At 60.7% G+C, this 25075-nt stretch overlaps 2 protein-coding genes and 1 long non-coding RNA gene across 6 annotated transcripts in view; 1 reads left to right on the top strand and 2 right to left on the bottom strand.

The window, feature by feature from the left end:
• Positions 1-8364: 8364 nt before the first annotated feature.
• Positions 8365-12412, bottom strand: LOC122496105 (homeobox protein CDX-1-like). Its single transcript, XM_043602249.1, has 2 exons — positions 12314-12412; positions 8365-8884 (listed from the first exon to the last, which is right to left on the bottom strand). Exons 1-2 carry the CDS (start codon positions 12378-12380, stop codon positions 8406-8408), a joined length of 546 nt encoding a protein of 181 aa, XP_043458184.1. The 5' UTR covers positions 12381-12412; the 3' UTR covers positions 8365-8405.
• A 6756-nt stretch (positions 12413-19168) lies between these two features.
• On the bottom strand, positions 19169-20697 carry LOC122496104. Its single transcript, XR_006300683.1, has 2 exons — positions 20495-20697; positions 19169-19629 (listed from the first exon to the last, which is right to left on the bottom strand). It is a non-coding gene; the product is annotated as an uncharacterized LOC122496104 (long non-coding RNA).
• Positions 20698-20764: 67 nt separating this feature from the next.
• LOC122495859 (maestro heat-like repeat family member 5) overlaps positions 20765-25075 on the top strand; it is a 65797-nt gene continuing 61486 nt past the window's right edge. For all 4 annotated transcript variants that reach the window (XM_043601891.1, XM_043601893.1, XM_043601894.1 and 1 more), the window contains exon 1: positions 20765-20929. In XM_043601891.1, coding sequence (XP_043457826.1) covers positions 20796-20929 — 134 coding nt within the window. In that variant the 5' untranslated portion in view covers positions 20765-20795. The remainder of the gene's footprint in view (positions 20930-25075) is intronic.

The raw sequence follows: 25075 nt of genomic DNA, 5'->3' as shown, positions 1-25075 counted from the left end.
ACGGCCATGGGGATGTATGGAAAAGGTTCTACAAACTGTCCCCTAGGATGAGGAAGGGCTGCCAGGCCTCTCGAGATGCCCCTGGGGGCTGGGCCGTGTCCGGGGGGCCGGGGCCGAATGCCTGGACGGGAGGTCCTCCACTCCTGCCCAAACTGCGGGCGCTCAGGCTCCAGAACTGCTGGGGGTGCGTCTCCCGCCCCAGAGGAACAGGGAGCCAGGCTAAACCCGCCCCATGAAGGCCCAGGGGATACACCAGCACCTCCTGGAACACAGGCCAGTCCTCCACTGTTCCTCCAGCCCCTCCATTCGCTGGGCAAGCTCTGCCCCCCTGCCCCTGCTTCGGGACGGACACACAGAAAGGACTGCCCACCCGGCCCTCAGGGGGTTTACAGGCCTGCACCCACGGCAGACATCTCCAGGGCACAGGTCCCCTGCACGGACAGGTGGTATCCCGGCCCTTCTCCGCACTTCACTGAACCCCCAGCCAGCATCGGTCACGGTGGGAACCTGTCTGCCATCCCCCAGTGACGTGGAGGGCAGGAAATGGGGCTCCTACCCCAGCCTGGGGTTCTGGAAGGCGGCTTCCCTCCCCAACACACGGGCCCACAGAGCATTTGCTTCTGTGCACGCGCACACAGCCTCAGCCCTGCCAGCAGCAGACGGCACATGACAGAGTGACAGTCACTCAGAGTGGGAATGTCCCTGGAGAGTGAGCCTTGGGGGATCCCAACCTGGGGTGTGGGAGGACCCAGGGAGGTGGTCTAGAGGAGGTGCGATCAGGACACTACGGCAGCAGGGTGTGCCCAGGGTACGGGGGTGCAGTGGAGCCAGAGACTCCCCACGTCCACGAGGATACGGGCCCCCGCGGGGAAGCGGGTCCAGGGAGGACAGCCACCACACCTCGCTTTGGGGCCACGTGTGGGGCTTGCAGCTGTACGCCCAGCATCACAGCCCCGGGGGCTGAGGCCGGGGGCGGAGGGGTGGGTGGGGGGAGGCGGCCTCGACAAGGCTCGAAGCCAGGGCAGAGCTGGTGGCACCGGTGTGCCACAGGGAGGGAGAGACACAGGGAGGCACGAAGGGCCTGAGCACACTGTGACGGCTCCGCCCACGCACCCAGCCTCTGCCACTTCTGCCCCTTCCTGTGGCCTTGCAGACACAGCTGTCCCCGAGGAGGCCGTTCCCCGTCAGGAGCCCCAGGCAAGTCTCCCCAAATCCCGCTCGGCCTCAGTTTCCTCATCAGTAAGAGGGTCCTCAAATCACAGAGCAGCAACAGAGAGGGGCTGAGGGGGCGGGGCTTCCAGAATTGCAAAGTTTGTTTGCATACAGAACACACAGCTAGCACAGGTGCCCCGACACACACACACACACACACACACATATGCACACACATGCATGCCTGTGCACACCTGTGTGCCCGTACAGACACACGCATCCACACTAGCAAGCCCACCAGCATACACAGGCAGGTGCATCGACACAAGCGAGTTCTTGCACACTGCACTCGGAGCGTTGCACGCTCATCTTTCTCACGCCCCAGTCTCCGCAGGTGTGGCCTCCATCAGGATTAACAGACGTGACACACACACCCCGATTCTAAGAAGATAGCGACCCGGTGCTGCACTTAACTGATGGAGGACAGGCTCCAAGAAAAACAAGGCACATGCAGAAACTCCTCTCCACTGTCCCTTTGACCTGTCCTCTGGATTCTGGTGGGTGAGCCTGCCCTGGAGCCCAGCCCGCACCTGCCCGGGACTCACTCCGCCACCGGCCCTCCGGCACGGGCCTCCAGAAAAGCCAGGGGAGACCCGACCCTGGTGTGCGAGCTCAGATATGGGCCTGGGGCTTGGCAAGCACACGCCTCCCCTGCCCCATTCCCAAGCAATAAGTGGCAGTTTTTAGAAAGTGTCAACTTATTCCCAGCTGTTGTTGCCAAAAAAAGGAAAAAAAAAAAAAAAGAAAGAAAGAAAGAAAGAAAAAACCCTCCTTGGTTTCAAGGAAACTCACAACAACTTCAGAAAAACGCGTGAACATGATGAATGTGCTCATTTCCCTGAAGATTCGGCAAAGGCCAGAGGCCCCACGTTTGTCACATGCAGTTGGAGCCCCTGGCAGGGGGCCGGGGCCGGGCCTTGTCCGGGTCTGGCATTGCTCCTTCCCGGGCAACGCCGAGCTTCCTGAAAGGAGCCATCCTTTATTCCCCTTTATTCCCAGGAATAAGGCTCTTGACATAAACGACTCCCGCTAGCAATTAGCCGTGATTAATGTAGAGCTTCACTGCAGAAGTGGAGGAAGTTCACAGTTCCCGGGAGGAGGTGGGCGACAATCGCATATTCATGGATCTGGAACAAATGTACGTTCGAGGGGAGTGGGGGAGGCTCCTTGGGACTTTTTCCAGCCCTAGCTCGGCCTGGGAACCAGCTGAGACGCGGGCGTGGCCCTGACGACCGACCGGACCGGGGTCAGCGGACTGCGGCTCGCCCGTCCACACGGGGGACTCCCCGTCGTCGGACACAGCTGCCCAGAGCCCTGTGGCCAAGACCCGGATGAACCAGACCTGGGCTGAGCACGGACACACACACACACCCCTTCGGCCCCCACGGCGGCTTAACACCGCGCCATCCCCCAGCTTCACAGCCGAGGACACCAGAGCTCAGAAGGTCAGGGGGCTTGGCCACCGTGCAGGGCCGGCACCGGGAGCCAGGAACCCGCTGGGTCTCTCTCCTCCTGGTCACCGTGGCATTCCTCAGTTTCCCCAACAGAGCGATGGGGGGATGATGGGGCCCCACCTGGCCTGGTGCAGGATGCTCTCTGGCCCCCCTGGCCCCCATCTGTCCCCGAGACTCCTGTCAAGTCTCCCGTGTTGGGGAAAGAAGGGATGCTGGGGCCGGAAGCTCCTCTTCTTAACGTCATTTCGGGGCTCAGTGGTGCTTGGTAATTAAAGGGCCACACAAGAACTCGCCACTCAGGCAACGGCCCAGCCCCGGGGACTGAAACAGACCTCAGCAGGTCTGCCAGGGACAGTCCCCACCCTGCAGAGAAGAACCGGGCTCCGGGACAGGTGTCAGGGGGCCCATTTCTCAGACAAGAAGCCTGAGGGCCGCCCAACCCGAAGGGCTCCACGCACCCCTCTCCAGGGTCGTTGAGCCACTCAACCTGTCTGTTAGCCTGGAGGCCTTCGCCGTGCAGAGAGCACCTCGTCAGCGGGCTCCCATCCGGGCCCGTAGATTTCCATGCCTCCCCCCGCCCCAGCCCAAACTCGGGCGTCCCGGACTGCTCTCCTCCTCCGCTTCCCGTCCAACCTTCAGGAAACCCTGCGCCCACCCACTCCGCTCCAATCTCCAGCCGGTTCACCCGGATTCTCCTGGCAGCTCGGCCTCTGCTAGTGCCCGCCCCCAAATCTATTTCAACTCACAGCAGACAAACAATCTTTCTAAGCCTTCCAGACCTTTCTTCCCAACCTTTCCTGCATTGTGAGTCCACACACCCAAGGGGCCCTTTCAGACACTTTCCTGATTTGCCGCAAGAAATTTTCACCCACAGATGACGCATGCACCTGTCTGTCCTGTGTGCACGCCTGTGCTGCACACACGAGGAGGAAGCCTTCTTCGTCCCCAAGAGGCAGACTGGCGCCGCCCCCACAAGAAGGCATGTTCTGGGGCTCTTGAGAGGTCTCTCTGCTCCAAACCCACCAGGGGACGAGCCGCTGGGGCCTCGGGACGGTGGGGGAGGCCACCACCCCCAGGACTACCAGTCCCCAGGGCAGAGGGACTCAAACTGGCAGGAAACGCTCGAGCACGGAGGGAACGGATATCATGGCACCGGGACTCAGGAGCCAGCAACAGTCAGCGGGGGTGGGGGGAGGGGACCGGGCCCACCCTGGGGAGTTCTGGAAGGCAGGAACCGGAAGCCTTTGGTGAACTATGTGAGCGACCACAGGGAGTTGCTCTGGCCGGCCCACACCCAACACCCCGGCGCCTTGACCTTGACGGTAAGCCCTTCATCCAGGCAGCTGCCTCCAGCCTCCACCAGCCCAGGGCTCATTGTCATTCCAGGCCAGCGCCTTTCCTGAGGCCAAACAGGGGCGTTATCTAACGGGGGAGGGACACAAGTGGGTCCTCACGGCGACTCAATTAATCCTCCATCGGAAATTCTAACACAATCAATTTGGGGAGCCGGCCGACATCATAACACAGTAATTAGGAACAACTTTCAACTCTCGGCTTCCTTTGAAGATTGTAATTGCAATTAATTAAACATCTTCGCTGCTCCTCAGAGTCTGTTCCAGAGGAAACTAGAGCAGAGGCGGGGGGTGGGGGTGCCCCGACCCCTGTTCTCAGCAGCCCAGGAATCAAGCGGGGAGCTGCCTCCCTTAAATATCAAAGGGTGTGACGCCCCTGTTTCCCTGGGGAAGCCCGAGGTGACTCTGAGGTAGAAGACCCAGCCTGGGGGCTCTGAGCCCCACCCTCCCCCGCAGGCCCCACCGGCACCCAGAACGGGAGGGGGGGACCCCGGCCCTCCGCTCAGCAAGGCCGTATTCACACATTCGGAGATTACCAGTTGGGCACCCGCTATTGCCAACAGGGCCCCAGAAGCAGGGGCTTCCCCGGTGAACCTGACAGGTCACATCCCTGCCCTCCAGGGGCTGTCACCCCAAAGGTGATGCTCACCAACCGCAAGGCTGCTGGAAGTCACCCCGAGCAAGGCAGTGGGAGGAAGGTGTGTCCCCAGGCTCTGTGGGAGAAAGAGCCGGCCATCTCAGCCCCAAGGGCTTCAGCAGGGCCCTGGACAGAGGAGGGGTGACCACGCTGGGTTAAGACAGGGCATGAGTGACTGTCTACTCTCCCAGTGGACACAGCTGTCCTCTCTCTGTCGGGCTCCCACTGGGCCAGGCGGAGCCCAGGGACCCGACCGAGGAGATCCACACCCCCCACAGCCCGCAAGGAGACCCCATGACCGTGCTCCCCCTCCCGGCTGAGGACCCAAGGCCCCGGGGGAAATGCTGGCCACGGGTCGCGAGTGAGGAGGTGACTCAGTATCCCAGCACGGTCTGTCGTCCCCAAAGCCTGCCTGTAGCCGCTGCCACCCCAGCGAACACCATGCCCCGTGTCACAGCAGTAGGCCGCTGACACAACAGCCACAACATTCCAGCACAGACCGCCGGCCTGATTCTCAGAAGGGGGCAGTGTCTTGTGGCAAATCAGTGGGAGGAAGGTGGGGTGACGTGTTGCCACCCGGATCCAGGATCTGGAACCAAAAAGGCGTTTCCTTCCGATTGACAAAAATGACTGCGAGTGTCATTCTTAGAATTCTAGCCCCAGCTCCTAAGACTTGAAAGCCAGCCAACTGAGGAGGACACTAAAGCCACACAGGAGAGGCACACTGACCCAGAGGATCGTGCCTAAGGACAGTTAGAGCAATCGGGCCACAAATGTGCTCTGAGCATCCCAGCAGCCAGAGCAAAAAGGGCAAATTGAGGGCTCCATGGCTTTCCCTGTGCGATGAAAAGAGGCAGGAGAAGCTGAGTCCCCGGAGCAGCTCTCGTCTAAGGGACAATGGGCAGGGCGTTGTCCTGATGTCCTCCCAACCCTCAATCCCTGAGCTCCTTGATGCAGGCAGTGTCTTCCCTCCCTGAACACTCAGCCCCAGAACTGGACCCAGCACTGAGCAGGTGCTCAAAAAACAAATTAGATTCTCAACCCTGCTTTACACTAATGGGCAAACGTTCATTTTTCTGGCCGTGCTTCTCCATGGGAGCAGCATTTCTAACCGGAAGAGAAACGGTGTGATTTGGCAGAAAATGTCAGCCCTGGTGCTCACACCTCCTGACTGAGTGGACACGGTGGTGGTTCCCCATCTTCCCTGACATCTTCCCCCTACCTAGGCCACCACAGTGTTCCGGGCCTTAATTCTTACAATCCAGCCAGGGTAACCCCACGTGCTGGCCACGGGGATTGGTTCAGGTAACGCAGGTCTGAGCCACTTAATGCATGAATCAAACCTTGAGACCTTGATCCAACCTTACCTGAAGCTCAGTTTATTTCTGGGCCCTCCAGATACATAAGCCAGTTTTGAACCTTTTGTAGTTTTCAAGCCTGTTGGAGCCAGGCCATGGTTTTAACACAGAGCTCTAATAACACATGGGCTTGTGTCCTTGGACAAGCCCTGTCCCCTCTCTAGACCTCAGTGTCCTCATCTGTCTGCTGACCTCAAGGAAGCGCAGGGAGGATGAGGTGACACTGTGCCTGTAAAAGGGACCCGAGAACCCTGTGGCCATGTAGAGACGATGGCTCTTCGTCTGTCCCTGTGGCTCTCTTCCAGCACACGCGGCTCTGGTCTCGCAGCCCCTTCCTGCAGCCCTTAGACCCTTGAAGCTCTTTTTTCTTGCCCAGCCTTCGCCCACGCTGTTCCCTCTTCCTGGATGGCCGTTCCCCAGACTGCACAGGCCTGGCTCCTCCCCCAGAGTGCGCATGCCTGGCTCCTCCCCATTCTTCCAATCTCTGATCTCCCTTAAATGCCACCTCCTCCAAGAGGCCCTTCCTGACCACCCTGTTTTAAATACCATGTGTCCTATTCATTTTCGTCCTAGTACTTCTTGAACGTTTTACTTTTTTTTCTTTTCCAACATGTTTGTTTCTTCACTAGGGGACTCATTTGGGGGTCTTTGTCCTCTAGGGCAATGCCCCTTACACCAGTGGTGGTAAAGGACCAGCGTTTTTATTCCCAATCTGTCCTTGACTAGTACTTTCATAAACTATATGGAAAGTACACTTCTAGGAGATTTTCTACTTGAAACACTAGATAGAAACCTCGCTTTCTTGTTACTACACTCCACCATCATAAAATTTCTCTGTCGACTTGTTTCAAGAGTTTTTAAATGGTAACTCCCTCTCTGCGGTTTAGGAAGAGGGGCAAGCTCACACCCCCCCCCCCAGGGCAGGTTGAACCCCCAGAGTTACCGCCCCAGGAGGCAGTGACACATCCCTGGCTTTCTTGCCCCTGGGGCGGGACAGTGCTGATGCCCCAGCGGGATCCCCAGTCACCCAGAGTGTTAACTTGCTGGGTATCATGCCTCTTAACCGCTTCTTTCCCTTCTCTGTCACCTCCTCGCTTCCCTCCCTGTGTGTCACCTCTCAAGTAAACTGCACGCGACCCCATGATTCGGGACAGCTTCTGGGTGAACCTAAACAATCAATACATAACACAGGAGATCCAATACCTAATGTCATAATTGCTGTTGCCCTATTGTGAGCCAAATGCATAAATATTACAAAGTAAGTGTTGTGCATCTCAATGAAATGGAAAAGACAAAATCCACAGGCGGAAGGAGGCTGGGGGGGGGGGCGGGGGGCGGCAGGGATCTAACAGAACCACCAGTGGAGGAGAGTGAAGCTGGACGCCCCTCTTCCAGAGCCCAGAGACCCCCTTCTCCTCCAGAGGTGAGCATTTCCTGCCACCGGTTCTCCAGCAAACCGAGTGAGGCTCTGGAAAAACCATTCCTGCCCACGACTGGGAAGCTAAAAATAACTCCCAGATCAGAAGAAAGGAGAAAAGAACTCTGATTCCATTGCACTGGAGTAAGAACGCACCCTCCCAGCACACCTGGACTATGCCAACTCCCACAGGAAGAGACCCAGGCCGACCGTCCGTCTGGGCCCCCGTGCAGTGGCTGTGCCCAGCTAACAGCCGGCCCGCAGTAGACAGGCCTCTGCCAGGGTTTGTCACCCACACAGGGACATGCCCCTGGGATGGAGGCCGGCTCACCAGTGGTTGCTCTGGCTCCCAAGAGGCACCCCCTCTGCCCAGAGCCAACAGGGGAGGACAACAGGGGTGCAGCAGTGGGGACTGTGCCCCCAACCTTCCTGTTTTGGCATCCCTCGGGCCTCTCCCCCACCCGCTCTGTACTCTCTCCTCTGCTGGGGGGTGGGGGCTTTCTCTCTGCCCTGCTAACCTGCTGCCCTTCCCCTCTCCCAGCTCCCCAGTAGCCGCTCTGTCTTGGAAAACGGAAACACGGCTGAACTGAACGTCGGATATATGGGGAACCAGATCCCAGATGCTACTTGGGACAGCCAGGACCTCGGTGTCCTGATCTGTGGGATGGGCACGCTACTCCCCACCACGGGGCCGGGGCTAGGATCCCAGAGTGTAGGCACTGTGAGTGGAGGGCCGGCCACCAGCATCGCCATCCCAGGTCCCGTCCCTTAGCCTGCCCGGATGTCATCTCGATCTCACTCCACTCACTCCCCTGGAGACGCGTGTGGCTCCCCAGCAGCATGGCTGACCAAGCCTGGCCTGGGGGCAGGGCCCAGCCCCTCGTCCTGCTCCGGGGGTCCAGCTGCGACCGTGTGTCCAGCAAAGAGCGTGGGCTGGCGAAGCAGAGAAACTCTTTATTGGCCTGGGGGCGCGGCCTAGCCCAGCCTGGGGGCGCCGCCAGGGGTGCCAGGGGTGCCGGGCTCGGGCCCCGCGGGCCCCGGGAAGGCGGCGCCGGGCCCAGGCGGGAGCAGCATCAGGCCCGGTCCAGGCGCGCCCGCGCTGGCGTAGCTCAGGGCCAGGCGCTCCAGGCGCCGCTTGCGCACCGCAGCCTGGGCCGTGGCGTGCAGGGGCCGCAGCAGCGCGGGGGGCGGCGCGCCCGGGCCTCGCAGCAGGAAGTCGAAGCCCGCGCGGTCGTGCGGGTCGTAGAAGAGCGGCCCGCGGGCCGGGTCGGGCCCCGGAGGCCAGGCGAACGGGAAGGGCAGCGTGAAGTCCTCGGTGAGCACACGGATGGCGAAGTCGTCCTCCTTGCCCAGCGCGCGGTAGGCGCGCCCGATGCCGCGGAAGTGCGCCGCCCAGAGCTGAGCGTCCCCGCCGTAGATGTCCGGGAAGGGGGGCTCCGGGGCCGCGGCGGGACCTACGGGCCGCGGCCGCGGGAGTGACAGAGGGCAAGTGGCCACGTGTGCGGGCGAGGAGAGAGCAAGGGACCCCGAGAACCTGCCTGGGGGCGAGGAGGGCCTGGAGGGCAGAGGTGGGGCCCCGGGACTGACACGGGAGGCGTGAGGCAAATCCCCGAGGGGACGGTGCCCGGACAGTTAGGAGGGCAGAAAGGCACAGAAGGGTGCAGACAAGAGGCCACTCAATACTGCTTGGGCGGAACCTTCCAGGCAGAGAGGAGCCTGGGGAGTTTGGCAGGGCCTCCTGAACGGGCTCCGGAGGCTGGGCTGGGCTCACAGACTACAGCGGATGGGGCAGGGGGTGATGTGGTCACTCCCAGTGCAGAGTGGACTGTGGGAGCCCAGCCTGGAGGTCGGATCTGGGCCCGGTGAGGACAAAGTAAGGACACTACCAGCAGAAGCACTTAGCTGGGAGGAAACAGAGGGGCAAATGCCAGACCTTGCAGATGGAGGTGGGGAGGAGCTGGGGGTGACAGCCGGTCCCCAGCCTGACACCGTGACCCTGGACCCAGGGGGACGAGCAGCCCCAGAGGATGGAGGGATCAGGTTGGGAGGTGAAATGGTTCTCTGTCTGTTGGAAAGCCTCTGCTGGGAGCACAACTTTCCTGGGCTTCAGTTTCCCCTTCTAAAAATTGGGAACAATCAAACCTGTTGTGCCACCCTCACAAATGAGATGGCATTGATGAACCTACGGTGACACCTACGGTGACACCTATGAACCTACGGTGACACCTCGTAGCTCAGCCCCAGAGATGCTCCAGAGCCACCAGTGATAGTGGGAGTGGGCCTGGGCTGTGGGCGAGGCCAGAGGGGACCCAAGTGGTCAGCACCGCGGACAGCTCCCGGGCCGCCTGGCGGGGGGGGGGGGGGGGGGGGGGGGGGCCTCCCACTGACCCCGCTGAAAGGTAAGTGTCTCAGCCCCCCAGCCGGCCTCCCGGGCAGACTTCTTGGGAGAGCCGCTGGGGTTCAGTGCCAGTGGCTGTGGGGTGTTGCTGTGAGTCGGGGTGAGAAACAGCTGCAGGGGAGGGGGAGTTGGGACGCAGCCCCTTGGAGAGGAGCGGGGAGGGCCCTGGCACACACAAATGGATGCCACTCTCTGACTGGCACTTGGCCCGGTGAGCCTGGTTGTTGCGTGCGAACAGGTGAGGTGGTAAGGGCAGCAGCAAGGGGACCATGTGGCGGCCAGGGCAGCCATGCAGGCGAGGGGCTGTGCCCGCCCAGAGCAGTGGTGGGAAGTGCTCAGGCCTCGAATGTGGCTTGAGGAAGGAAGGGCAGGGTTTGCTGATGGAGACAGTGTGGGGGGGGGGGGAGGCGAGGCGAGAAAGGGGGGACACGCCGGGCCCAAGCAACCAGAGGAAAGGAGGTGAGGTGCGGTGACTAAGAGAGGAGCAGTTTGGGGCAAGGGGCCCCATTTGGGGCAGCTGGTTGCCTTTGGACGGGCCAGGAAGAAGAGGAGGGGAGGACAGTTGGCTTTGAGTCTGGAGTCGGGGCAGGGGCTCCAGGCTGGAGCTAGACCCCTGGGATATGGAGCTGGGGCAGAGCGTGGGAAGGGATAAGGGCCTGGGGCCCCCTCCTGTCAGCAGGGCCAGGGAGAGGAGGAAGGGCAGGCAGTGGTGCAGGAGGAAATGCGTGGGGCTCCAGAGGGCAAAGAGGAGGGGAGCTCCTGAGCCCAGAGCTGCCGACAACGGGTCCCATCAGATGAGGCCTCAGAGCTGCCCCTGGAGTCTGGCAGCGTGGAGGTCACGGTTGACCTTGAGCAGAGCTGCTTAATGAAGGGCGGGCTCCAGTGGGCTCATGAGGAAAGACTAGGAAGCAGCAAGTATGAGGAATCTTGCTATAAACAGGGATCAGAGAAATAGGGCGGTAGCTGAAAGGGACATGGGGCCAAGAGATAGGATACGACAGCAAGCTTTTATGTTGCTGGAAAGATCTAGCAAGGAGAGAAGATGTCACGCTACTGGAGAGGAAGGGTGGGGGTGGCCGTGAGTAGGCAGGAACGTTGGCCTTGCCGGGAGCAGGGATGGGGCGTCACAGGAGCCTACGGGGCAGACAGAGCCGTGGACACAGGTGCAGGTGGGCGGGTGCCCGTGGTGCTGGGGACCCGTAGGAGTCCTCTTCCCATGGCTTTGGGTTCTTGAAAGAGGGAGCAGGGCCAGCAGCTGAGTGTGAGGAGGAAGGGGGGAGGTGGGGGCCTGGAGCGAGGGAGACATGGACAGAGGGAGGAGTGCAATGTGAAGACCAAGGCCCCTTAGGCTCGCAGTCAGGAATTTGAAGAGCATTAGTGGTTGAGTTTATCCCCAGCTCGGCTCAGCTGTATGGGTGCAGGCGGGGCGGGGGCGGGGAGTTGGGGGTTTGCCAGGCTGGTACAATAAAACAACAGAGGGCCCAGGGAAGGGGGGGTGTGTGCGGGTGTGACAATCACGGCAGAGCTGGATGAGCAGAGGAAGGGAGGGAGGGAGGCAGGGCAGGTGGGAGGAGGAAGAATGTGCTGGAAACAGTGGACAGCGGCTCGCCCCTCAGCTCCCGAGATTCCCGGGAAGGGGGTCAGGGCCAGGCTGCAGTTTGGATGCTGGCAAGGCCAAGGGCATGACCAGGGCAAAGGTGGGTGTGGGGGAAAGGGGACAAGTGCTCGAGGGGAGTCTGGGGGACCGAGAGGCCAGGGTGAGGGAAGGAATCACCAAAGTGATGGGCACAGAGATGGAGAGAGGGTCAGGGCCGGAGTCCAGAATTCAAGGGGGCAGATGACTGCCCTCTCCAGTAGGGGTAGGAGGTGTGTACCCCTGAGGAGTGGGGGTCCAGCACTGGGGTTTTAAGAAGGCAGTTGGGGGGGCGCCTGGGTGGCGCAGTCGGTTAGGCGTCCGACTTCAGCCAGGTCACGATCTCGCGGTCCGGGAGTTTGAGCCCCGCGTCAGGCTCTGGGCTGATGGCTCAGAGCCTGGAGCCTGTTTCCGATTCTGTGTCTCCCTCTCTCTCTGCCCCTCCCCCGTTCATGCTCTGTCTCTCTCTGTCCCAAAAATAAATAAACGTTGAAAAAAATAAATAAATAAAAAATAAAAAAAAATTAAAAAAAAGAAGGCAGTTGGGGGGGGCAGAGAATGATCTGGAAGGGGCTCTGAAGAGTGAGGAGAACCCTGGCCCACCTCCAGGCTCAGGGGTCCAAGGGTGGCAGCACCCCTGGGAGGGCTGCAGGGCAGCGGTCCTAGAGGAAGAAGGGGCTGTTAAGGGCGAGGTCAGTGCCCCCACTCTGGCCCTGTCCTTCTGTGTGACCTTGGCAGAGCCCCCACCCAGGAAGAGGGGGCGGGATGGCTGCTTCCTCTCCCACGTTCTCAGAGCCCCAAGTGCCAGGGACACCCCTTCTCCTCCAACCTTCCCCCCGCCATGTGACTCACCTGGAGGAGCCACCGGAGGAGGGGCCAGGCCAGCCGGGCTGGGGTCCCCGGAATGAGGGGAAGCCATGCCCGCAACCTGGGGCTCAGGCTCGTTTACCTGGCTGCCCAGGACACCAGGGGAGGGGCCTTCTGAGGGGGAGAGAACCTTGCATTTAAAGGGGCCCCACCTGAAAGTGGGCTGGGGCTAGGAGGGAGAGGGGTCAAGGAGGGTTGGCGGCCCCCTCCCCCTGCCCCCCTGCGGCTCACGCCTTCCTGCTCAGGAGCAATCCGACCCCGCCCTGGCACTCAGACACCTCTCAGCCCCTCCCAACCAACCCACCCGGCTCAGGGCCCCCACGCCCCTTCTACCCGTGTTGTACAGCGCAGCCTGCTGTCCACGGCCCCCACCCTGCACGCTCACGGGGCCACAGAGGCCGTAATCCAGCCGGGACGAGCCTGGCCAGCCCGCAGGCAGCCCGCAAGTATTCCCAGGGTCCAAGGGCTTGTGGATCAGTGGCAGCTCCAGCATCCCCCCTGAAATGGGTCCAACCAGGCCCCTGGCCTCAAGGGACCTGATGAGTTCACGTTCCCTCAAAATGGACCCAAGCACCGGTAGGGGAGTGGGGACATGAGCCATCATAGGGCAGGTAGCCCGTGACACGTGCATGGTGTATGCGGAGGGCCTCGGGCCCGCCTCACAGCCCCCTCCCCCCCGCTCTTGGAAGGTTCACCCTGGGGATGCGTCACCCCCAGCGCTGAGGCCGTTCTCAGGGAGACCGGAAAGCGCCAGACCCCCAGCCTCAGACCGTTACGTGAGCAGGAAATGGACTCCGTCAGCACCGAATGTTGCACGTGCCGAGGCCCGTGTGTCATAATGCTCAGCCCACTGTTGGAAGAGCACAGCGACAAGGGGAGGAAGGGGGGTCTTCTGGAAACCTGGCCCCTTGGCCACTCTCAGGTTCACTCCTGCATCTCCACACCTCCGCACCACCCTCCTCTACAATGCAAACCCATCCTTCAAGCCCTCGCTCACGCTGCCTCCTCCAGGAAGCCCTCTCTGCCTGTTCCATACGCCTCAGAGCCCCCCAAGGCCCGGCTGGCCCTCCCTCTGGAAGTCACCGGGGATTCTCCCTTCCTTGCTTAGAGACCTTGGGTCCAGCGCCACCCTCCGGCCCAGGAAGGTGTATGAGTGAGAGGTTGGGGAGGCCACGGTTGCCTCGGCGAGCGCCTGTACCGTCTCGTCGCCTCCTGGGAGCCCCTCCCCCCCCCCCCCCCGCCAGCGGGCCTGGACACCTCCTCTGGCCCAGAGCCCTGGCGAGGTCAGCCCAGCCCCAGCGGGAGGGCCTTGAGCCCCCCTCCCCCAAATGAACTGCACCTCACTGGTTGCCACCACTCTCAGAAAAGCAGCTGAGGAGGGGGCAGGGCAGGGACGGGGTTCAGGAGCGGAAGCAGGCCTCGCTCACCGCAGGCTGGGCCAACCACATTACCTCCCTGGGCCTCAGTTTCCCCATCTGTAAGACAGGGCTGAAACCGCCTGCCTGCACGTCAGTGAAGAGTTAGGGTGCGGCACAGGAGGGGGTATAATGTGGCAAAGTGGGAACGCGACTGGTCACAAAGAACCGCCCCCTCCCTGAGGACCGGCTTCCTGACCGCCTCGTGACAGGATCGCGGGGTTGAAGCACCTCCAGTCTGTCAGCCGACGGCACTGAGGCTGGAACCCTCTCCAGATCTTTCCTGCAAGCCCTCGTGTGTGCGTGCCACTCACTAACATAAAATGACAGAAGTGCCCGTACTCCTCCAGCCGGCAGGAGTCAGAATCACGCAGTTCTGCCCCGGGTACCCTCTAGTGTGGGCCCAGAGCACAGCCGTCCCCCCCCGACGGTGGTTCAGTGCCAGGACGCCCCATCGCGTGTTTCCGGGGTCTAGGCCCTGAGTGCCCCTGTGGGATCCTGAGGAGCAGCGACCGGGTGCCCGGTCGGCCCCCACACGGCACAGTACCCTCCTCGGGCACACCCTGCCTCCCGCCCACCAGCGCCTCCTGAGCCCCCCGCCAGGCCAGGCCCCGCTGGACAGGGCAGCTGAGGGCCTGGCGCTCACGGCACCCGTGGGGCAGGAGCACAGCCGGTCGTAGGCCTCCGAGCCCGAGTCCGCGCTGGGCGAGTGGGTGCCCGGACGTCGCTCGACAGGTCACGTTTCCCATCATCCTGTGATCCAGCCACTGGGGCCACTGAACGCCGGCTCTCGGGGCAGACGGCGGCTCTGGCTGGCGGCTCAGCCATCCGTCTCCCGGGGTTAGTACAGGAGAAACAAATACCGTTGCTGCTGACGTTCTCATTGTGCGGACCTTCACGGGGCACCTCTGAGGGCCAGGACCCCACGGTGTACTAGTCAGGGTGACATGTGAGCCATGGTGACAAAGAGCCCCCGACACAGCAGTTTCGATGAGACGGAGCGTCGTGTCCCAGGCCTGCAGACAGCTCAGCTCCACAGGGCGCCCCCCACCCCCGCGGCTCCCCCCGGCCGTGGCTGCACCCCCTCGGTGGTGTCCCTGGGAGGGACGTCACACCCCATCGTGTCCCAGCCGGGGGAGAGGGTGAGGGGCAGTCCAGGGCTCCAGCCTCCTTGTGAGAACAGGAGGGGAAACTGCCCTGGGTTCTCTAATTCCAGGGTGAGACTTAGTCACGCGGCCCCTCCTGGCCGCAGGAGAGGCTGGGAAATGTCGTCCTCACTTGAGCCGTCAGGTGCCAGCATCTGGAGTGACAGCATCCAGTTTGCCACAATAATTAAGACAAGACCAGGTGTGTCTTAGCTGGGGCTTCCCAGAAGCACCCTGTATTCCTTCCGAGGCCTATTCTAACAAGTTGCCCCCAGACAGTGTCACTGGGACGGAATCAACGTGTCCTCAGAGCCGCGCTCCCTCCAAAGGCTCCAGGAGAGAATCTGTTCCTCGCCTCTCCCAGCTTTGCGGGGGGGGGGGGGGGGGGGGCCTTCTGGCATTCCCTGCTTGTGGCCACGTCACCCCAATCTCTGCTCTGTGGTCCCGCGGCTTCCTCTTCTTTCTGTGTATCTAAACTCCCTCTGCCTCTCTCTTAGAAGGATTCGTGCGATTGCACTTAGGGACCACCCAGAAAATCTGGGATTTTCAAGCCAAGGCTCAATCCCACCGGCTGATGACCTGGCACCTGCAGCCAGCGGCCACAGAGCCCCTCAAAGAAGATAGGCTGGGACTGACACACAGAAATAGTGAGTGCCCAGGTGATGTGGGAGGGGAAACAGTCATCTGCAGTCCCCGCCTTCAGAAAGCTTGCAGTCTAGTTGGAGAGATAGATAAAAGACACGTAAGTCAATAAATAAAGAGAATTATCAATTATGATAAGGCTAGAGAAGGAAATTGTCAGCGAGCTGGGGCGGAGGCAGGAGGTGTGGGGACGCCCTGTGTACTATTCTGTGGACAGAGAGAGTCTCTTGGGGGAAATAACATTGAAGCTGAGGGTAAGGGCAGTATAGCACGTAAAGGGAGAGGAAAGAGAGTCTGAGAAACCCTTTGCCTATGCAAAGGCCCTGTGGCAGGAAAGACACAATGAGGAACAAGAAATAGTCCAGGAGGCCATGGGGCTGGTGAGCCGTGAGCTCACCAGAGAAGGGAGAGAACCAAGGAGACTGGCAAGACCAATAGGGACTCTCAGTCCCTTCTCCAGCTGAGAGTCACGGCCCACATGTTCCTTGCCCCACCACCTGGACCACCTCCCTTCTCAGCAGACCCCCCCCCAACTGCTGTCTCCCCATCACTAGAGATGGAGATGCCCGCTTCCTTGAGGAGGGGCCGGCCAGGGGGCCAGGCAGAGAGAGCAGCAGGTCGGGAGAGGCCTGGGGTGGGGAGAGCCGAGGGGGAGGGGCGAGCAGGCCTTGCTGACCTTCCCGGTGTGGCTCGAACCCCCACATAATCCCCTCTTGTCTCCGCCACTGCCTCTGAGTTATTTTTAAAATCTCATTTTCAGAAAGTGGAGGAGAAAAACCCTTCTCTGTTTTTCCAGGATTCAGAGAGGAGTCTGGAAAGAGGAACGGACCCTGGAGGACAGGGGGGGTTGGGGGGGGGGTGTCCTGGGTCGTGCACCCGCAGGGACCCAGGGTGTCTGCGGACCCTCGGCCGGCTCCGTCACATGGACCAGAGACAGGGAGCAGGACCCCTCCTGGGGCAGCCTCCACCAAGCACATCTGGCGCTTTCACCCATGTGATGGGCACCTATCCCGGGCTGGAGCTCGGCAGGGACACAGGGTCCCTGGGGACCCTCCTGGGGCAGAAGGTCTAGCGAGAGACCATGGCTAGGAACCCACAGGGGGATCCCCAGGACTAGGAGGCTGGGGAGAGACACGAGCCTGTCCAGGGCCATCAGCAAAAGGCGTTGGGAGCAGTGACAGGTGATGGGGGACAGGAAGGGTCCCAGCAGGCGGAGGGCTGCATGTGTGGGCAGAGCAGAGTGGGCCTGGTGTGGTGGCAGCACCGACTGACCCCAGGGACCAGGGTCCACAGGGGCCTATGGGCAGGTCCTCTCACTAGCACCCACAGGAGGCTCAGCGAGGGGGTAACTCCCTGATCCAAGAAATGCTGGGGCCAGAATTGGACGCACAGGGTCCAAGGCCCAGAGGAAGGGAAGCCTGGAGTCCCAGCCTGCACTTGAGGCCATTGGAGGCCGGGATCACTGGGCTCCGTGGGTTTAAACATCATGGGAGGAGTTCCAAGGCTCAGATGGGGCCATTATGCTCCTGGGGGAGGGTCCTCTGGAGAGAAACTTGTCTGCCTGGCACCTTCTGGCACCCCCGCCTCACAGAGGGGCCCAGCATGAGCTGGCACTCCAAGAGTTGATGTTGAAGCAACCTGAGCAGGGAGGATGAATGCTATGGGAGCCCAGGGAAAGCAGGGGTGGCCTCACAGAGGAGGTGACCTGGGCTGGGGTCTCTGAGGGCAAATAGGAGAGTGCAAGGAGTTTCTTTAGGAAAGCAGGTGTGTGGTGGGGAAGGATTGGGCGTTAAAGAAAAACAAATATTCATGACACTTGTTGAAGACCCTGATTTATTCTAGGGAGCACTATCACAGCAGGTGCAGGGACCCGGGCGCTGGGGTTGCGCATGGGAGGGGAAGACTGTCTCCATCAGAATGAAGCAGGGGCCGTGGGACGTCCAGGCACCAGCGGCTATGGGTCGGCGGATGGACAGGAGGAGACGTCCGGGGCGGAGGCGTTCAGGCTGAACCCACCTGCCAGGATTCTTGCTGAAGCCAGGCCAGGTGGTCAGACCTCCACTGGAGAGGTGGGGGTGGGGGGCAGGATGAGGAAACCGGTCAGATGTGGAGGGCAGCCAGATGTCAGCAGCAGAGGATGGGGGCTCCCTGCTGAAACTGGAGGGCGCAGGAGGGCGCAGATGGGCCCAGGAGAAGGTTCTGGAGCCTGATCAAGCAGAGAATCTTGTCAAGGGCATTCCAGGGGCCAGGGGAGGGCACTGCACAAAGCCTCAGAGGCGGACCTGGCTGCAGCTGGGAGCAGGGAGGAGGTGGGAGGAGGGGCCTGGGTAGCAGAGCAGGGGCTGGGCTGCTGGCCCCGGGTGGGCCCCAGCAGAAGTGGAGCTGGAGGGAGCCTGTGCAGGGGCGTGGGGGTGGGAGAGAGCCCGGTGGGTAGCACCCCTAGGTTGCCCAGCCACCTGGAATGCCACGGTCCCCTCCCCAGACGCCTTCTGGGCTGGGAGAGCTGCAGGGACCCTGCCTGAGGCCTGCCTGGGCCCGCAGCGCCACCTGCCGGCCGCATGGGGAGGCACAGGCGGGCGCCTCTTGGGGCCTGCTCCGTACTGTCCACAGGCCTCATCTGCACCCCCAGCTGGAGCTCCGTGGAGGGGGGGGGGGGGGGGGCCGTGGTTGAACTCAGCTCCACCACTGCCTGCTGGGTGACCTTCAGCCAGGTTCTCACCCTCTCTGAGCTTCATCCCAATCCAGGGGTGTGAGCACGCCCAGCTATGAAGAGCAGGCAGCAGGCTGGGAGCCCACACCCAGCCGCGGCGCTGCTCCCTAATTCCTGACAGGTTCCAGGGGACACAGGCACGTGGCACGGCCCAGCCAGCGGCACTGGACCCCTGACATCTTGCAGTATTCACGGTGAGGGGTGAGGGGAGACAGACAAGGGTCAGATCTCAGCAGGTGACCCTCCCTGTGTCCCCTGGGGCCGAGGTCCAGCCAAAAAGGCTCAACTTCTGCCATCTGCCCTGATGTGACGCTTGAATTCCCCAGACATCCAGCCTCCCCCAAACCCTGCAGAGGCGGGAGTGCGCGACCTCTGAAGCAGCTCCTTCAGCTTACCTGGGCCGGACTTGACAGAAAGTTCTCCCTCGGAAACGAGTTTCCAGAAAACCTGCCTCAGCAGGTTGGCCGGAGGCAACTTAGTCTACAGTGTTGCAGGAACCCAAAAGGCCCCCTGGGGCCTTGGGAAGGTCAAGGCCAGAACCTGCAAAGCCCCCTGGGTTCGTACCCTCCTCTGTCCCTTCCCTTCTGCCAGGACCCCTGAGCGGGGGATGGGCGGCCCTAAGGGGGCCCCACTCCTAGCCCCGAGGTCTCACTCTCGGCCCCAATTCCAAGTTCCCGAGTGGAGGGGAGACTGGTCGGGCCATCTTGCCCAATCAGCCTGGCAAATATCTAAAAAGGAGCTCTCCAAAGGGCCCTGCCCGTGGCTTCGTTGGTGTCCATGGAGAAAGTATCCCCCCACCCCGTGGCTGATGGTGGCAGTGTTCACGGAGTCGCTCAGGTGAGGTGCTTGGTGGCTCACAGTAGCTAGACCCGTAGCTGTAAATCACCCCTAGGGCACAGTGAGATCTGGTCCAGTGACCAGGAAGTGATGAGTTTGGGGTATTTATTACCTGTTGTTCATAAAATGCATTTAATTGTGAGCTGCTGTGGCTGTATTCAACAACCAACTCTCGAAATTGCTGCGTATTTAGGAACAGTCATGCAAGCCGTTTTGGGGGTGGCTGGGGCACATCCCCGGCAGAGGCCACCAGCCACAAAGGTGCCCGGGACACAGCCCCGGAGCCTGTGGAGGACAATTCTCCCAGACGGGGCTCTTACGAACCCCCAGTCTGGCAGCTTCGCAGAATCGGGCTCAGCAGGGCCCCTCGGTCACGAAGGAGTTTACGGGCCTGGTTCTCAGCCGTCCGCTTCAGGGTGCTGGGGGGGAGGAACTCGAGCTCAGGGCTCCAGGTAAACCCGGATACGTGCCGACCTTTTCCATTTCAGAGCGACCCGAGGCGCAGCTTCCTGTCTGGGCCTCGGAGGGAACCCCAGCTCCCAGCTCCTGGGCCTGCGGGAAGGTTTAAGGCTCCAAGTGACATAGTCAGAAGGGTGCTCAGGACCCGGTGAGGCCCCGATAAACGTAGCACGCTCCCTCCTCAACTGGCCCCTGCCAGCCAGTTTCCTCCCTCTACCTGGTGGGGACCCAAACACCCGGCCCACAGGACCCCAGTTAGACCTGGGGATGCCGCCCCCAAAGCCCAGCCTCCGTGCTGCGGGGGCACCTGTCCCGCACCAAGCACCTCTCACGGAAAAGCAGTCTGAACGTCAGAGCCAGCTGGGGGAGGTTGGGCATTGTCGCCCTGTTTGAAAGCAGTCACGGCCTCAGAGAAGTCATCCAGCCGGCAGTACCAGAGCTGGAGTTTGAACCCCAGGGGCCAGTGCTGAGGTCCCCGTGGCCTCAGGGGTGAGCCCTGGCTGGCTGTCATCTCTGAGACTCCCCAGCAGGGCCCTGGTCCCGGGGACAGACTGTTCCCAGAACGCAGGGGCTGAGTGCACAGTGTGGCTTCAAGGACCCCTTGAGGGAGATGGTTATGGGGGTGCAGGTCGCTGGCCCAGCAGCAGGTCCTGGCCCACAAGAGCCCCTTACCCCTGCAGCGTCCTGGCTCTTAGCCCTCCACTCACCAGCCCCACCCGCAGGGCCTCCAACAGCCGGATATGGTGACAAGGGGCCATGCTGGGTGTCCCCGGCCTGCCTTCTGGACCACACTTGCCCTGCAGCCTTGTGACTGGACTGTGGCCCAGTGTGATGGGCGGTCACAAAGAACGCTAATTCTGCCACGTTTCCCCAGTGCAGAGCATGGGTGACTTATCTATTGCTCTGTAACTAATGACCCCAAAACTTAGGGGCTTACAACACACATTCACTATCTCACCAGTGTCTCGGGTCAGGAATCCAGGATTAGCTGGGTCTTCGGTCTCAGGGTTCCTCACAAGCCGAGGTGTCAGCCAGGGCGGGCTCCGTGGATCTTACAGGGGACAGTTCAGGACCAGAGACAGAAGGGCTGAGCCCAAGGCCACACCAGGAGCACAGATGCACACACATGCACGTGCCGTGCCCAAGCGCTGGCCCTGGGAAAGTGCCTTGAGCACTGGAGCCATTGTGACCTCAGGGGTGAGGTCAGGGCTGGCTGGGGTGGGGAGGGGGTACCCAGAGATAAGGCTGCCCCGCTGGGCATGAAGACAGAGCTGGAAGCTGGGGCCTGTGGGTTCTCCGAACTGCACCCCAACATGGACAAGCAGAATTCGGAAAAGTCACACAGCCACGCCTCGGCCGATAGGACGTCATCAGCCGTGTCCCAGAACCCCAGGTCAGCGCAGCACCAGGCTGGGACATGTAGGAGGGGACGTGTCCCCAGAAGGGACACCCTATGTCCTGCTTCCCCGCAGGTGCCCCGGCCCCTCCATCTTTCGGGACAGTGCTTCCCTGCGGGGCAGCAAGGGGCACCCTGGGGGGCATCTGAGCCCCAGGACTTGAGCCAGGAAAAGAGGGGTCCCTAAGGCCAGGAGCAGCCGGGGAGAGGGTAGGATTGGGACTGAGCCCCCCGGCAGCTCCTGACTTGGTGGAGAGGAGGATGGGAGGGGGGATATTGGATCCAAGTGCTGGCTCTGTCATCGCCCTGCGGGGTGGTGGTTGACAGCTTGTGGGGACCAGAGGTGTGGCTGGAAGCGTGTCACTGTCCCCGTCCACACGTGCCTGCTGCATGAGTGAACGCAGGGACCGACAGACTGTCCGCCTGCTTCCCTGAGCCTCGGCTTCTTATCCACACAGTGGACGGTGGTACAACGGCCAGCGTCCCGGCAAAGACAAGGCGCATCCTAGGGAAGGCTCCTCCCGGCCTCCAGGCGGGTGCTCCGGGGCGGCTCCACCTCCCGTGCCCGGGGCCCGGCGGGCTCCCTCCCCTGCCTCCCCAGGCCCCGGGGTGCCCTCCTTGGGGGCCCTGGGCGCCCAGACCATCCCTGGGCGGGTTCCCGAGCAGGAGTCCTGCGTGCGATGCCCGTGGTGGGGAGCTGTTCCAGAAGGAGCAGCTTTGTGCTTGTTTGGAACTCGCTCATTTTTGTGTGCGCGCAGTCGTTTCCACGTGTGTGTTGTCAGGCCTGTCTTCTCCTCTGCCGCATCTTGGATCGCTTCTAAGGCGAGAAAACGCTCCCCTCTGCAGCTGTTTGCCTGACTACACTTCTGTCGCCTTCTGTATTTAAAAATATATTCCACTTTGGCCGTCACAGGGCTAGGATGCCGTTTCAGGGCAAGATACGGGCCAAGTGCTTGTGGGTGACACCGAGCCGCCCAGGTGCAGAGGGGCGCCGGGGACTCCAGCCCTTCGTGAGACGCCCCCAGAGGTGGCACCAGCCGGCCTCGGTCTGAACGGCCGCACTTTCTGGGAGTGGCAGGGAAGCAGCTGGTTTTCTGGCCGCGGGTAGGAAGAAGGGGTCGTCCAGGAAGGTTCAAGTGTGCGCTGAGCTCTGCTGGCCACGGTCCCCAGGCTGCAGGCTTCAGGCTCGGGCTGGGTCTGAACCAGTGTTGTCCTGCAGAGGCTGCGTGTGCGGGGACAGGTCACTGAACCTCTCTGTGTCTCGGCACCTCGTGAGGTTGGCATAGGCGGACGGCACAGATGTGATGGGGGGGGGGGCGGAGGGGCGGAGGTGAGGTGAGGTGACCAGGTGCAGCGGGGCGGGTGGCCGTCCCCCCAGAATGTCTCACTTATCCACCACTCCGTCCTTCGGCTACCCCACACCCTCGCACCAGGCACCTGTCGGACACCTGCACCCCAGCGGTCTCCCTGTCCCCAGCCGGCACGACACCCGGCTTCCTGTCCGCCCGTCGCCTCTCCCCCAGGACACAAGCTCTCCAAGGGAAGGGGTTTCCGTGTGTCCTGTTCAGACGAACCCCCAGGCCCTGCAGCATCTCCTGGTATGCAGTAAGCACTTAATAAATCCTCCCTGAAGGGATGAGGCCGCCCCCGCGGAGGGCTCGGGAACCGTGAAGGTGGCCAGCCACTGCAGGCCGAGGGCCTCACCCCGTCTCTGTCCCCGGCACCTCGGAAAACGCTTTCATCCTGAGGATGGGCTGGCTGAGTCCCGTGTCACCCACACTCCGACATGCAGAAATGCAACATCTCTGGCAGCCCCAGGAGTGTCCCCTGCATGCCCACCTGGCTCCCAGAGGCAGATGGTGGGGAGGGGGCATGGCTATGGGGTGGAGTGACCATGAATGCCCTCTGGGAAGGCGGCTGGAGGAGGCCGGGCTGCCGGGAACAGCCCCAGGAGGACAGGAGGAGGAGGAAGCCACTGTCTGGGGAAGGCCCTCCCGGCAGCCCACCCTCGGACTCAGCCTCTCATTCATTCGTTCAGTGGACCTTCAAGGACAGCCTGGCCTGGGACATGCTGGGGACCCAAGAACGGCCAGCACATCCCCAGGGACACTGGGGAAGGGGAAGGGCCAGGGGTTAGTCAGCAGTAAGGGAGGCACCCCCACCCCGGGATGCTCTCCACAAGCCAAGAAGGCTGAAGGGGGGCATCTGTGCCTTGCTCTGAGGGGGACAGGAGAGAGGAGAAGGAAAGAGGCAGGAAGGACGCATGCTCCGGGCAATGGGCCCAGGGTCCTGGGGAGCTGGGGGCTGTCACAGGGCTTCTCCAGAAATCAGGATGGGCCTGACCACAAATGTTACTGAGAACCTCTTGAGGTACCAGACCCTGCTCCACGTGTTAAGGGATAGACTTGGAGACAAGACGTAAAGATCCCTGCCCTGGTGGCTACATTCCCGTGGGGGAAACAGTCAATACGCCACCCGTGTAATACAGTAAATTATATAATGTTACAAGGTTAAAAGTGACGTGGAAGAAAGTTGAGAGGGTAGGGGGTAGAGAGGGCAGGGTGAGGGGTACATTGCAATTTTAAATAAGTTCATCAAGAAGGTAACAACTGAGCTGCGACTCAAGGGAGGTGAGAAACTGACCCAAGCACCTATCTGGAGGAAGGATGTTCCCCAGCCTGAAGGGACGGCCAGTGTAAAGGTCCTGGGGTAGAAACGTGCCTGGTGGTTTAAGGAGCAGCGGGAGCTCACTGTGACCGGGGTGGAGTAAAGCAGAAAGAAATGAGATGGGAGAGGGGGCGAAATCATTTTTGTTCTTAGAGATCTTGGTTTCTTTTTTATTGCTCTATACTTCGTGCACAGTAAGATTCACCGTCCTCAGTGGGTCGCTTTGCAAGTTTTGACAAAGTCGCACAGACGTGAAACCACCACCACAAGCAAGAGAGGAAACAGCTTTGCCTCCCCAGAATCCACCATGCCCCTTAGGCAGTCAAGCCTCCTCCAGCTTCCCATCCCCGGAAACCACGAAGCTGTTTTCTGTTTAGTTGGACCTTCTTCAGTAAGTCATAAGAAGGGGACAATACAGTGCGCAGCTCTCAGGGGCCGGTCCCTGTCACATGGCATGATGCAGTCAAGAGCCACCCGTGTTGTTTCTCAGCAATTCATTCCTTTTAATGGCTGGTGAGTTTTTCCGCGGATGTAATACAGTTTCTTTAGGCACTCACCAGGCAGAGGACGTGCATTTCTTCTGGCTGGGGCTATGACAGGTAGCGCCGTGAGAAACACTCGTGTACAGCTTTTGTGTGAAAGGGAGTTGTTATTTTATCGGAGCGAATGCCTAGGAGTGGGGCAGCAGAGTGCACGGGGAACCTCCTAAGAAAACACCAAGCTCCTCTCTCCACACGGCCGTGCAGTTTCGTGTCCTCACCAGCACTGCATGAAAGGGCCAGTTACCCCCCAACCTCACCAGCACTTGGTATTTTCAGGCCTTTTCCCCCCAATCTTAGCCATTCGAGTAGACGTGTAGCAATATTCCCCTTTGACTTGTTTCCCTCATGAGGAATGACGTCGAGCACCTGTCATGTGGATCTCCTTGGGTGGGGTGTCTATTCAGATCTCTTGTCTGTATTTCATCAGATGGCTTGCGCTGGGGTTCGAGTTTCTGTTTCGTGAGTTATGTGTATGTAGTCCGGATATGGATCTTTATCGGATACGTGATTTGCAAATATTCCCCCCAAATCCACGGCTTCCCTTTTCGGGTTTTTCTAGATGTCTTTCAAAACGCAGAAGTTCTTACTTTGGACGACATCCAGTTTAACGTTCTTTTTTTTTTTTTTTTCTTCTATGGATGGTGCTTTTGGAGGCACACCTAAAAAATCTTTGGCTAGCCCAAGATCACAAAGCTTTTCTCCTGTATTTTCTGCTAGAAGTTTGGAACTCTGGGTTTTCCTTTTAGGTCTACGATCTAGAGTTCATCTTCGTACACAGTGTGAAGTATAGGGTGGGGCCCATTTTTTGCATGTGCATATCCAATCATTGCACGCCATGTGTCGAATACACTTCTTAACTGAATTACTTTTGCGCCTTTATCAAAAATCAGTTGGCTTTGTACATGTGAGTCTTTTTCTGGCCTCTGTTTTGCAT

The sequence above is a fragment of the Prionailurus bengalensis genome, chromosome F2 (assembly GCF_016509475.1).
Source record: "Prionailurus bengalensis isolate Pbe53 chromosome F2, Fcat_Pben_1.1_paternal_pri, whole genome shotgun sequence".
NCBI classification, from domain to species: Eukaryota; Metazoa; Chordata; class Mammalia; order Carnivora; family Felidae; genus Prionailurus; species Prionailurus bengalensis.
This window is presented reverse-complemented; position numbering and strand designations above follow the sequence as displayed.